Source organism: Aplysia californica, unplaced genomic scaffold, assembly GCF_000002075.1.
Source record: "Aplysia californica isolate F4 #8 unplaced genomic scaffold, AplCal3.0 scaffold00006, whole genome shotgun sequence".
Classification (NCBI taxonomy): Eukaryota; Metazoa; Mollusca; class Gastropoda; order Aplysiida; family Aplysiidae; genus Aplysia; species Aplysia californica.
The window spans coordinates 1,048,773-1,062,482 of record NW_004797276.1 but is presented as its reverse complement, the minus strand read 5'-3'; the positions used below and the strand labels follow the sequence as shown (position 1 = coordinate 1,062,482).

Genomic DNA, 13,710 nt, shown 5'->3' with positions numbered 1-13,710 from the left:
GGGGGGTTGGACAGTACATGGTCACCTCTTTGATAAATACAACTTCTGACTTCCAGACAGTCTTGATATACTGAGATCAACAGAAGGGAATACACGTAAAGCAACTGACTTTCCTTTTGCCTTTCAGGTTGCTTACAGATTAATTTTTGTTTCTTTCTATTTATTGTTTAAGAGGCGAATACACGGTGATGTGTTGAATTGGGCTACAGTTACTTACTTTCCTTGAGACAAATAAGATTTGAAATGTGTCTCTAATTCACCAGACGTCGATATGATTTACCTATATTTATTTAAGTTTTATAGTTTTATTAGTGTTTTAACGGCGCTCGCAACTGCATAAGGTCATTTGAGCGCCAATATTTATTTCAAATCATATCAGAGACTTCGACAACGTCACCCAAACACCTCACACGTCCACATTACGTGGGGTGTAAGTGGTGATGAGTTGGACAAGCATGCTGAAATCAAATAATGATTTTGTGTATGGTAATATTAAAATACATTACTCTAATAATACATTACTGTAATAATAACATGGCTGCTGTATAATTCACAGCAAAGTTGCTTGTTAGAGATCTTTTGCTTCGTTTATAGGAAAAGACAAGCGGACTTGAAATAGAGACCAGCTTATCTATCACAGCTCTCGCCAAAAATAAAATAAAATAGAATAAATAAAAATAAAAGCAAAATATGCCCAACAGACAACACACTGTTCTCAACTTGTCATTTCATTTTTCTGTTTCACAATAAAGAACTATCTTGAACGACTTCAAGATCAAGTCAAGTTCGATATCTCCTGTCATTTTCCCCTCCTGTTTATACATGCTCTACCTGGTGTAAGCGTCTTATCTATGATCAAATTACGGATTTATTATTTTATTTTTTTAGCAAATGGGTGCGCCTTACAGGCCGCGTTTCTTTACCGATCGTACTTTACTGATAGGACCAGGCATGTGAAAAAGAAAACCAAAGTGGCCTTCTGTATTGCTCTCCACAATACATTTGCATGTTAAATAGACGAAGTGGAAGATTGGCTTAGGTGTGTTACTCTTCACGTTGTGTGTGATATTTTGAGAGTCCACCTGGACTTTTCTAACTTTAATGTTTTAAGGGGGGGAGGGGGGGAGGGGGGGAGGGGAGGGGGGGAGGGGGGGGAGCTACACCCCCAAAGTCAGATTCGGCTCAAAATTATGGATTTTGAGTTGTAGGCGTTTTTAGCTTCCTCAGCCACTCCTACAACTATTTCATTGCATAAGAACCCCAAAAAAACGTATTTTTTCCCATACCGGGCATGTTTGTCACCGCCATTTCCTCATAAAGGCAATATTTTATTTTTCTTTATCGGCCGTTTTCTCAAAACGCGACTTTTCTCTATACTTTTTGAATAACTCCACCAGTTTTCATTCAATCTTCATGAAATTTTCACAGAATGAGGAAAAGATGTAATACTAAAAATATTTTTGTTGAATTTTTTATATAATATGGAAGAGATTTTTGTTGGTGGTGTCTGGAGTGTGGATTTTCACGGATTTTTTGCAAACTTGAATGCTACCTCTGGAAACAATTCATTTAAAATGTTCTAATTCGTTTAGGAATAAAATAACTGACGAATTTTTAAATCTAATGTTTGTTAAGACGCATGCAAAAAAAAAATTAATTTCCATGAGCGACAAGTGCAGTATTCATTACGTAAGACATGTCAACAAGATCCAATATGGCCGCCGTATCCATGGAAACAAACTTTTTTCTCAAATTTGATTGAGGATTTTAAAACTCCTTACTATGCGTGTTATATGTGTGTGAAATGTGGTAAAATTTGGTCCAGTAATAAGCGAGATAGCCTTCAAGTGTAGTTCCCCCCACCCCAAGACCAGAAATGAAGAAATAAAAAAGTTGAAGGGGCAGAGCGACAACTGTGCAACTTGTTATTAACAATAGCGATCAAGCGAATAGTATATCAGAAGAAGCAAAAGAGGATCACACGTTTTAAAGTCAATATGGGGTCATACTGAATTTTTAAAAAAATCCTACCGAGATTTAACAAAGCAATACATGTCAATGTTATATATCTGTCATAAATTTCTTTAGCTACAAGTCATGCTTCATATGAGAATACAAAATCAAATTTCTAACCGATGACACTATATAATAATATAGATCTAGAAGTATTTCTCTCTTTTTAAAAAATTAATTACTGAAAACCTGAATCTCTATTGCCTTTTACTTTGGCTCTCCTATCGTTTAACTCGGTTCCCTGATATCACTTTATCTACCACATCGTGCCCTTTGGAGATTTTCAAAATACCAAGTTCGTGAGCTGGGGGTGGCCGTGATAAGGAAATACTTGTGTAAACACTTTCCAGTAGGTAGCACAAGTTTGCGAGAGATTTAAGCGACGTCAAATCGACCAACGCACAGCGGCCTACCCGTATCTAAGTGCTGTTACAGTGTATCTCCTATAATTGTCCCACACACTGTACTCTCAGAAGGAAAACTGTGCTTTGACATTTCCGTCCGTATCTCATGGGGATGAATAAAAACAAACAAAACAAGGAAATAAATGACAGATTGAGCTGTCGTTTATGTTTTATTATTTACTGTTAAAATTGTGACAGCCATTTGCAACGTTTTCAATCTTTCTTCTTGCCTTGTGTATTCCTATTTTTCGTTCTACGTTTCTTTCTTTATGCTTCCAATTATTTCTTTATGTTTTCTTTCTTTGTGTCCTGCTGTCTTTCTCCATGTTTTTCTTTTCTTTCTTTCTTTCTTTCTTCTTTCTTTCTTTCTTTCTTTCTTTCTTTCTTTCTTTCTTTCTTTCTTTCTTTCTTTCTTTCTTTCTTTCTTTCTTTCTTTCTTTCTTTCTTTCTTTCTTTCTTTCTTTCTTTCTTTCTCCCCACTGTCTCTTTTTACGCTCTCTGTTTTTCCTTCTCTCTTGCTCTCTCTTTTTCCTGTTCTTTCGCTCTGTTCACGAAGAGTGAACGGGAAGAGAGGCATTCATGATAACATGGTATTGGGATGAACAGACCCCAAGACACAAAGCCTGAAAAGGAATAAGAGAGTCCCTGTCCCAAGACGGGAACGTGTGGAATACAAAGCCACAAATTATTCCTGCACCGGAAATTTAAATTAAAACACACCTAAAAAAAAGTAAAATTAGCTAATCTGAACGCTCCATAAAACAATTCCAATAAGAACAACCTTACATACTGAGCTCAAGGAACTGCCGAGTTTAGTGCGAGGTCTGCATGCACATTTTAGCTCTTTTTCTGCTGCTCGTCAGTCTCTTTCCGTCTGAGAACGTGCAGCACGACCGTAATATTGTTTGAGATAAAGGAGCATGGAGCAAATGCAACTTTTCACGATGCCAATGGCGATTGTTTTTGTTTTCTCTTAGTAACATAATGTATTCAGAGACTAGACATGCCTTCTAGTTCATTTCCTAGCCTGTTGTTACATATGATTTCTTTGTTCTGCTTGGCAGGTATACCCTTTCCAATCAGTATCTACAAAGACAGGCAAGGCTGCAGCAGCTGTGAGTTCCTGTCCAACATCTGTATCGTTTCAACCAGAGAGGCTGACAAGAAAAAAAAACAGTTGGTCGAGGCATTTGTGAGACTTTAAACATGTGAGCGAAAGGCATATGTGCGAGGTTGGATACAACTGATTCTGACATGTGGTGGCATCTGTAGATTCTGTTAAGACGTTTACTCATTACCTTCATTCCTAGTCTTAATGAAATGTTCTACAAGAGAAGAACATCCCATGCCCAAAGAACTGACATCGGTTGAAAGCTCTAAGGCCTTAGAGTCTTCCGGTCGTTTTCTGCCACGGCTGAGCCCGGAGGAGAAGGACCTAGATGCTTCCCAGTCTTCACAATTGCTGCAAAGCCTGAGGCGACCAGCGCCGGGATCGTCTTCTAAACTGTCAGCTTCTTTCGCAGAGATGGTTGGACTACAAGATAATGAGAAGAGGATGGACAGGAAGGCTATGGCTAGACGCCAGCTGCTTGGAGGGCTAAAGCCCTCTGTCTCTCAGGATCATGGTCTGGGTAGGGGTGTGCGCAGGACACAAAGTCTCAACTATGGTCCCCATGCGGGAAATAATATTTCAAACGGTGGTGGGCCACGGACAGGGCCTTCGGAGCATGGTAAAATTTCATCACCGTCTCCAGAACAACCATCAAAGCGTCAGTTGAGACGAACTGGCTCTCTCCGACACACCACAGTCAGTGATAGAGAAACTCGAGACACAATACAAAACTGGAACGAACTGGTTCATGAACTCAACGCCAGTCATCACTTTCCGTCACGAGACACTCAGGGGCATTTAGAAATCGTTTCAGATTCTTCAGAAAGCCCCTCCACGTTGACACCTGTGAATATTATCAAGCCGAAAGTAGTCACATTCAACAATAACGGCATTCTTCGCCAGCAAAAACAAAATAAAAAAACAGCCATATCGGCCGTTCACAACGTTTTTCCTTCTGGGATTGGCATCACAAAGTACCGGCCAATTACGCCGAATTTGCTTCACAGCTTGGACAAGAAAAGACAGCCCTCCAAACGCCGTACTCAACAATGGCTCAATCAAATAGAAGTAAACAGACGGGCACAAATGACTGTTTCCCTCAGAGATGAACCTAATCGCGCCCTGTCCAAATCAACACGTGTGGACAACCCTGACAGCGCTAGTCCCCCTCTTGGGTCAACTTCGGGGAATATTTCCAAACCTGGATACGGATTTTTATGAATCTGTGCAGACTACTACATCGACTATTAAGTCATATTACAACGAGTCACGGAATGGCCATTTTCATAAACATCGTGCCATAATTTTCCCCCCAAAAAACCCTCAGTGTCAAAAGGAGATATATATTTTGCCACAGCAAACGCTGTTCTTAGTATATTCCGCAACGAGTCCAGCATTTCTATTTACCTGGCACGGCCTTTCTGTTTAAAATGAACGTATGTAACTGAAAAGGTATTGGCTTCTGTCAACCATAAACCATACACAGTTGAGCACACGTCGGTAAGACTCGATGAAATACTTCCTCTTCATGTAACGCGGTGTTCGAGATTTTGTTGAGTTTCAGACATGGGTACAACAAAACATATAATGGTGAAGGATTATTATAGAATTTATGACTGTGTCTTTTTTACTATACTTTAATGACACTATGTTTTAATAGTAATTGTTTGAGAGGAGTCGCTCATTATAGCTTATTAACTTTATTAAGTACGGCAAGTTCGGCCCCATGTAATAATTGTTCTGTAAAAATAGTTTACGCAACGTTAGTTTTAACATTTCCTTATTGACAGGTCAATAGCATCCATTAATACTTCAATGAAGAGAAGTCTTTGGCCTTTTAAAAATATATCTAAAAGAAAAAAACTCAAGCCCCTTCAGAATATTGAACAGAAAAGCATGTTTTTTAAATGTTAATTAAGATTTTATAGCCTAATTTCCCCCATAATATACAACTCATATCAAGCTCCATACTGTATCGTTTTTTTTTTCATTTAAAAAATTGATTTCTATTCTATAATGTCTTCAACCTTTGAAAAGAAAGATGAGGTTATGATTCCAGAAATGTTATTCCAAAAACTTGGAAGTTTCTAAGAACTAGAGTTTTATGGCCGGCCTGGTACAAAATATGGCTGAAAAAGATGTTTACCTTTTATAGTCTCCTCGTCAGCCTCCAAAACAAAAAAGAGGGGTGAAAAAGGATTGTTTGTACTTTTATTATCGACTTTGCAATATCGTAGCCTGTCTCTCTTCAGAAGTCGAGAATAATAAACCTGTGAACCTGTCGGATGGTATGTGTGTCCTTAGTGGCAAAGAAACGAAACTGGCGAGCTCTGGGGTCCTCCAGCGTCATTGTATGTCGTGTATGGCAATGACTACGCACTAAGGCTGGTTGATTCTCTTTAAAAACAGTACAACAACATTATATTAAGTTTATTTATTCTTCGCTCCACTATCTTCTCTACCTTAACACCGCCACCATTCCCTCTTTCTGTGTGTGCATGAGCGTGTGTTTGTATTTGTGTACATGCTCGTGTGTGAGAGCGTATACACGCGCGTGTCTCAGTGCCAGCAAGCATAGAAATTATTATTTTGTCAATGTTTGATTTTAGTATACATTCCCGTAGGAATGATAACAGTATATGTACACCAATTGGGATATTGTGCAAGTCGGTTCGAAGATGCATTGTTACAAGAATGCTTGATCTATTGATGACAATAAAGACAAACTACAGCATTTTGAAATACTACACTGTTTCCTTCTTATGTAGATGGGGGTTTTTTTACACAAAATTGCTGGTCCGCACATTCTCCAAAATTACATAATTTAACAATCTATCAACCAAAGGTCAAAGTCTGTATTAGGTATAATATATTAATTGTTAAATGCTGAAACTGGGAGAGAGAACAGCAAGCTACACATATTCATAAGTGGAAGTGGAGCTTTTTAAATAAAAAATAGTGCACATTGTTCTGTGCCATTTGGACTTATTGCCCATAACAAAAGCAACAAGTTATTTTAACTTTGAATTCTTTTTGTTGTTGTTGTTGTTGTTGAGAAATATTTTATTCTGTGAATACATTGGTCTTAGTCAGACATAGAAGGACGAACGTTTATTAATTGTTAAATAACATATAGATTATAACATTGTGATATATATTGCTGGTCACCGCTTTGCAACGCCCCATTTTTGAGACGAGGTTACAAACACACTCCAGCGACCGCTCATCCAAAACCCTCTCACCTAATACTGCTTACCGTCCTCTGAAAACCTGCCCATTCAATTACTGGGCCAAAAACACTCCTAATAATTTATTTTTATTTCAGTAATCTGCGCCTTCCTACCCCCCCCTCTCTCTCTCTCTCTCTCTCTCTCTCTCTCTCTCTCTCTCTCTCTCTGTGTCTGTCTCTCTCCCTCTCTCTCTCTCTCTCTTTCTCTCTCTCTCCATCTAGCTATCCCTCTCTCTCTCTTTCTCTCTCTGTCTCTCTGTCTCTCTGTCTCTGTCTGTCTCTCTCTCTATCTCTCTCTCTCTCTCTTTCTCTCTCTCTTTCCATGTTCATTGTACTATGAAGTAGTACGTACCAGTATAATCCTACTGTTTTAGTCAATATTTTCTTGGGTATATTTTTGAGATAATCAATTCTAAAAGCAACATTTTATTTTTCTGCTAGAAATATGTGCTCAATTCAAAAAAGAATTCAAACATTATACTGTGTGAGACATAGCAAATTGACACAATGTCAAACGTTGACAAATTGTAAATTTTTGTTTTGATTAATGAGACGCCCCCCCCAAATGTCTGGATAAGGAGAAATAAATTACGATGGACGAATATCTACGGTACCCCTGACCAAACATCAGGACAGGAGGAAAAATTTCAGAGATGAGGAGTAAATTTCGGACCATTTGCATTGTGTTTTCTAGGTCAACTTCGTAACATACTTCACGAGTGTGGCCATAGGAGCAGAACAGATCTTGGCCCTGTGTCCCAAATGCCCGACTTTTTGTCCATGGCCTACCCGCTAATGTATGAATGCCGGGCTTTACTCTTTGATTTAAGAAATAATTCTAAAATCAATGTGAAAGGGAATCGCGACCACGTAACATAATGATATACTAGAAGTGCTTGCGCCAACATGACTTTTTTGTCAGCGGGGTGAACACGGCGTTGTGCAACTGTGACAGCCCACCGTCAAAAGTAAGAGCTATTTCAGGAACTGTCTATTTTATAACAGATGTCGCCCTTATTAGTCCTTTTTTCACATTTGCAAAGAAAACTCCCTCCTACTTAGAGCAGTAGATCTACAGAAGAAAATGGAGACCGCTGAAGCAGAAGAAGGAATGCACACTTTGGCTTGGAAACTTTCAAAACAAAACATGATTTCTCCTAAATACTGATATTTATAGTTCTTTGTCCTCATTCCTAACATTTGTAAACGCTTAACCGTACTTCACTAAAAAGTCAATTTAAAGGGTTGTGCAGTTGGGAACATTTCAATGTAAAGAACCCCGGCGGGAAATTTTTTTGACTCACGGATTGTTCAAATTTTAAAATATCATTCAATAAATCCTGCATAGCAACAATTTCAAAATATACTGTATCTACCGCCTTTGGTTATCACTTTTATAGACGCGATGTTTCAAATGTTCGAGAATGCTACGTTTTGTTGTATTTTGTGTGGCGGTCTTTGAAGTATTGCTGCCATTTCGCGGTATTCTTGCATTATGAAATACGATTTGTATAAAATTTTGTCTTATGGATATCTGCATGATTCTCGTTTCTGTACGATCCAAAGTACCTTTCACTATACCGTGACTGACGGGGAACAGAAAAGGCAAAAAACAAAACAAAGAAACAACAACAACAAAGAAACAACAAAACAACCTTTACCCTCAAAATACCAAACATTGCAGATCATCGGAATCCGAAGTCCAGTGTCTTAAATGTACATGGTAAATCCAAAGCAGGTTTTGTGTCTCATAAACGTTCTTGTGTGGCTTAAATCACAATCAGTCATCATCGATATCGATGGGTAGCTGAAGAGAAGAGGTTATACGATAATTAAATCCAATTTTCCGTGACCACCTTTTATGGAAGAAGCAAAGCAAACCAAACCAAAACTCACCCCACTTGATTGGAGTACTCAGGTTGCTGTCCCTGTGAGAGTTTTGAGGCAAGGGGCATAACCGAAGCAATACTTCAGCAAATAACAGTTATCTGTCTACTTTTCTCCCTTGTGAAAGTAGTTCTCTCACCCATTCAAGGCTTGCGCAATTAAAATCAAAACAAAACAAAACAAAACAACAAACAAACAAAGCAAAACAAAACAAATAAAAAACCCAGACAAAAATAGATGTTAGAAACTCCTTAATTGCCTGGCCCGAGACTGTCTTGAGCTCTTTAGTTGGACTATGCAGTAGGCCTAGGGGTGAATGAGCTATGTTTACTATAGGCTAATACATTTTTTTTACAATGTTTTCCCCTCTCTGTGAATGCTGGACTATCGGTATTGTTGAAGAGCATTTCTAGCCCTTCTTACCACCATTTGTAATCTACCCAGGAACCTACCTCTATTTAAATATTTTATATCACACTACGTTAGGCGCACACAGAGTAATTTTAGCTGCGCAACAGTTGCTGTCTCCGAACAACTTATTTTATTTTCAGCGCCCACAGAGCTAAGCAACAGCCAGGCAACAATAGGCTATCATCATTACTGACTTTTTCATTTGACACCATGGACTTCCACGACCTCCAAGTTGTCTGCGCTCTTGTGGTTGCACTTACAAAGAAGAAAAGGAAAACGTGGTTTTGAGTTCACCATTTGACCTGCAGAGGTTTTTAAAAAGGCATAATTTTGTCAAACGGCATGAAGATTTGAGAGCATACTCTCCCAAGTTTTTAAAAACTATTATCGTACGTATGAGCTCGGACAGTTTTAATTAACTTTGTGTATAGGTTTGGTATGTAACACAGGGGATTGAACAACAGTTGTGTTGTCGGAAAGTTGTGACAAAACACAAACTTTTCAGTCTCCAAAAAACAGAGTTGCCTGAGCGTGCGGTGCTTATTTATTTCTTTGTTTACATTTTGGCAAGAAAACAGTTGCGCAACTTAAGTTACCCTGTGCGCGCCTAGCCTTACCTGTGTTACCTCCCCCACCCTTTCATTTCCACCCCTTCACGCCCTTTCTCTTCCCTCTCTTTCACTTATTCTCTTCTCCGTCCCCTTTCCCCTCAATTTCTAAAAATCCCCTTTCCCTCCCCTAAACCCCAATAACATTCTCCCCGTCCCCCTAACGCTTTCTGCCCCCCCCCCCCCACACCAATTCCATGCCCCCTCCCCAACCCATAATAAAAAATAATTTACCCACCTTAGCAGCACCGATGGTTCAGGAACAACCTCATTGACTGCGGTAATGCTGCTTTTGTACACAATACACTATATATATAGAGTTGCAAGAACATATATTTTAATGTAGTGTTTTCTTACGTCTCCAACGACAGGAAAAACTTCAGTTTCATGATATGTAATATAAAAAAAAAAAAAATCAGCGCGTTTGTTCATGTATATTGGTTTTGTTATTTTGCATACATTATGCATAATCGCTTGAAAATAATATTCAGTTGACTACTGGGGGTTTTTTCAAACAGCTTTAGGCATTTTGTTGATACAAGACAAAGTTAGAGATATATGTTAACATCTAGCCTGCGTTTCCTTTACTAATACTATTACTAAATATTTGGATATTTCACTGAAGTTACAAGAAGGTAGAAACCTAGTTTTGCTTCGCTCAACCCATCGAGGTCGAGAAGCTGAGCGAAAAATGAAATAAGAGTCACAGAGTGTAAAGGGCTGTTCAATGCTGTGCAATTAAATACAAAGGTCGTTTTCGTGGTATCAGCTCACTGTCATTATCGCTAAGGAGTAGAGAATGTTTGTGGATATTGGGTTGTCAGTTTAAGAGGGAATACGCGTTGCCAAACTTCTAGAATTATCCCCTCCCCCCCCAAACCTATAAAACCTCAAAAGAAGTATTATGCCCTATAACTGAGATTTATGAAACGCAGAAATGCACTTTTACTCCCAGACCTGCTCCGTTACTCAAGTCTTGGGACTGGCATTTGAGGAGTTAACCCAATTTATAAAAAAGGGTAAAAGTGAATTTTGACCCTCATTCATAAAAAAAAAAGAAAGTTAAAGGCGTCTTTTGAGCACAACGTCACTGCAAACCAAATGTGTCCAGACGAAGAGTGGAGACCTCGCATGTGCGTACCTGGCCAAGTAAGCTTCGAATAAGGGATTTAAGCGCGCTTACTTTTATTTTGAAAAGGTTTAAGCTGCTCGAGAAAGAAGGCCTGGTTTCAATGACACGTTATCCTGAATGTAACAACAGATCGTTTACAGACATTGTATACTGGCCACAATCAGGTAAAGAAAAATAGAAGAGCCTTTACTTAACCACACTCACGGAGAGGGGCATCACTTGAAATTGCCAACTTCGGGTCAAATAATGCAATTTGTTTTGTTTACTGACGAGAGAAGTTCTGCCACTTCTGTATCTAAAAACAAAAAACAAAGAGAGAATCTACTAAAATAAATTGTATGAGATAACAGACAAAGAAGTAGAAGCCTATGGAGGAAAAATATTGTTTGGTCATTTTACGTAATAATATTTATTTGTCACAGTTCATCTAGAACATGTGTTTTCTTGAGCAACATGATATCGGGGAGCGGGGAAGTGGAGACGAAGAGGCGGAAAAAAAAGAGGAACAGGAACTGCGGGAAAAGATCGACAAAATGACAGAAAAAGAGATAAGGAATATTTGGACAGCGAGTGGAAAGACGTATGAGTGAGGAACGGGAGAGGAAATGAAAAAAAAAATAAGAGAAGAATTGAGAGAAGAACTGAGAAAAACAATTTTAAAAAAATGAATAATCGTTAGAGCAAATTAATTAAAGGTGGGTTTTTTTTTATGAGAGTGGAGAGGGTAAAAATACCGTGAAACAAATAACATCAACATCAACAGCAAAATGAAGAGGACACAGTGAAGATGTTGATAGGATGATACACGGACTATAAGAGAAAGTAAAAAGGATATCATAAACAGAGACAGCCAGGGAGAGCAGATATACATAATCGAGTAAAAGAGAGTGAGGAGAGCAAAATACCCACACATACACACTATTATTATACAAGTATGATTTTATATATTATTTTTATTATTATAAACAAGGGGCGCTTCATTGACGCACGCAGGTGACCCAACTTCGATTCCCGAGTGGGGAGAAATTTGTATCGAGTATCTCGGCCTTTCTACTGGGATGTTGTATCACAGCCCGGGTTGGCCCTGACAGGCAGGGTCAGAAGACAGCCTCCTAAAAGATTTTAAGTGTGTCGATTTGGGTGTTAAAAACACATATAATTTTTTTTTTTAAGATTCTTTGTGGAGAGGGTCGTTAAAAGCTGAGTTCCAGCCGTTTAAATAACTGCAAGGGGCGTTAAGCCTATACAATTTCGGAGAGAGCGAGAGAGAGAGAGAGAGAGAGAGAGAGAGAGAGAGAGAGAGAGAGAGAGAGAGAGAGAGAGACAGAGGCAACTCCTCCACCCATAAAAGATCAACACTCCTCTTGGTTGAGGTCCAAGCACGTGCATACCCATCACCCCCCCCCCAAACCTCCACCCAAAACAACCCATCCAACCCCATCCCATCCAACCCCATCCCATCCACCCCCGCCTCACGTAGTCAACAAAAGCCTGGGTTGAGGCTGCAGCCGCTGTGTGGAGACCCGGGGGCCATCAATGAACAAGCAGGCCCCCGCGCGGCCACTTGGAGCTCTGGGACAGCCCCTCGACACGCTCGCCAAGTGGCGAGTTCTCACGCCACGGGATGTTTGCTCACTCCGTGCTGGCTGGCCCTCCAGGCTACGCTCCGTGTCCAAACGTTTTGCAAACTCTCAGGTCGCTTGAAGTCCCAAGTTGGGAACAGGATACACAAATCAATGCCATATTTTTAAAAAGACGGGAAAAAAACAAAAAAAGTTTTCGGGAAATAGGTATATTCGTTTCATGAGAACCATAATATAAACTAACACAGCTTTGAACTATAACGTGAAAGACAACGGAACTCTGCTTGCATGGACTGAGATGACACTCATTCAAACCAGTATCCAGTGTTGCTTTTTTTTTTTAAACAGAAAACATAAAAACGGGACGTCAAGGGCTCTCGTGGTCTAGTGGTACAGTGTTCGCCTCTCAGTCAAAAGGCCGCAGATCGAAACTTGCCATCAAAGAAAACAAATTCGTCTCATAATATCCTCATTTTTCTCATTTCCTGTTCTCTTGCTCTGTTCTGTCGTATGCTTTCATCTCCACTTTCTCCCAGCCTCCTCCGTGCTCCTTTCACCACAAAGCTACATGTCCACCACGTCAAAAATGACCCGATTTTTGTCGTGAGGAGGCAAAATTTGGCCAGACTTTTTCCAGGTCAATGGTTAAGGAATGCAAGGCCTTTTAATAACAGAACATGAACGATTTTGTTTTGAATGGTAAAATTGTTAATATGCTTTTAAGCGCAGACTGCTATTTTTAAGGCGTTGATTATGATTACATTTGAGACACTCATTATGATTTGATTTTTCATCGGGACTTAAGATTAGAGGGGTTTTTTTTTTATTAAGCCCTGATTGTGCAAATGATTGATGAGTCATTACACCTACTCAAACCGGTTGAGATGCCGCATATGGCATTCCAACTTTTGTCGGGAAGAGTCGGGTCTTTTAAGTGGACACCGCCAAACGGAATTGTTACTGATTGTTAAGGTAAAAACCATTGCTCTTTTGAACAAACGATTTTTGAAAGGCGGACGACTTATTCATGGATGGTTTCTGGTTTGGTAAAAACGCAGGCATAAGTCTGACTCATTCTCCTGTTACTCCTGGTTCCTTCTTACTACTGTCTTTCAGCCACACCCCTGATCTTAGGGTAGGTAATATTGAATATTTAGCCTTCTCCGCTAAGGGTAAAAACTCTCGCGGGTATTGTGTGTTTGTTGCTCAAGTTACAGATCCCCCCTTGGTCCTAAAATTGAAAAGAGTAGACTTCGGCCGACACCAGGACATAATTCAAAATTAATTCCAACTAAAAATGAAGCTACACTTGTCAGTATATAAAAATATAGA

The 13,710-nt window shown here is 39.4% G+C and overlaps 1 protein-coding gene across 1 annotated transcript in view; it reads left to right on the top strand.

Moving 5' to 3' along the window:
- The window catches only part of LOC101851234, a 7,238-nt gene extending 968 nt beyond the window's left edge, over positions 1–6,270 (top strand). Inside the window, exon 2 of the mRNA XM_005089418.3 lies at positions 3,482–6,270. Coding sequence (XP_005089475.1) covers positions 3,733–4,749 — 1,017 coding nt within the window. The 5' untranslated portion in view covers positions 3,482–3,732 and the 3' untranslated portion in view covers positions 4,750–6,270. The remainder of the gene's footprint in view (positions 1–3,481) is intronic.
- The last annotated feature ends 7,440 nt before the right edge of the window (positions 6,271–13,710 follow it).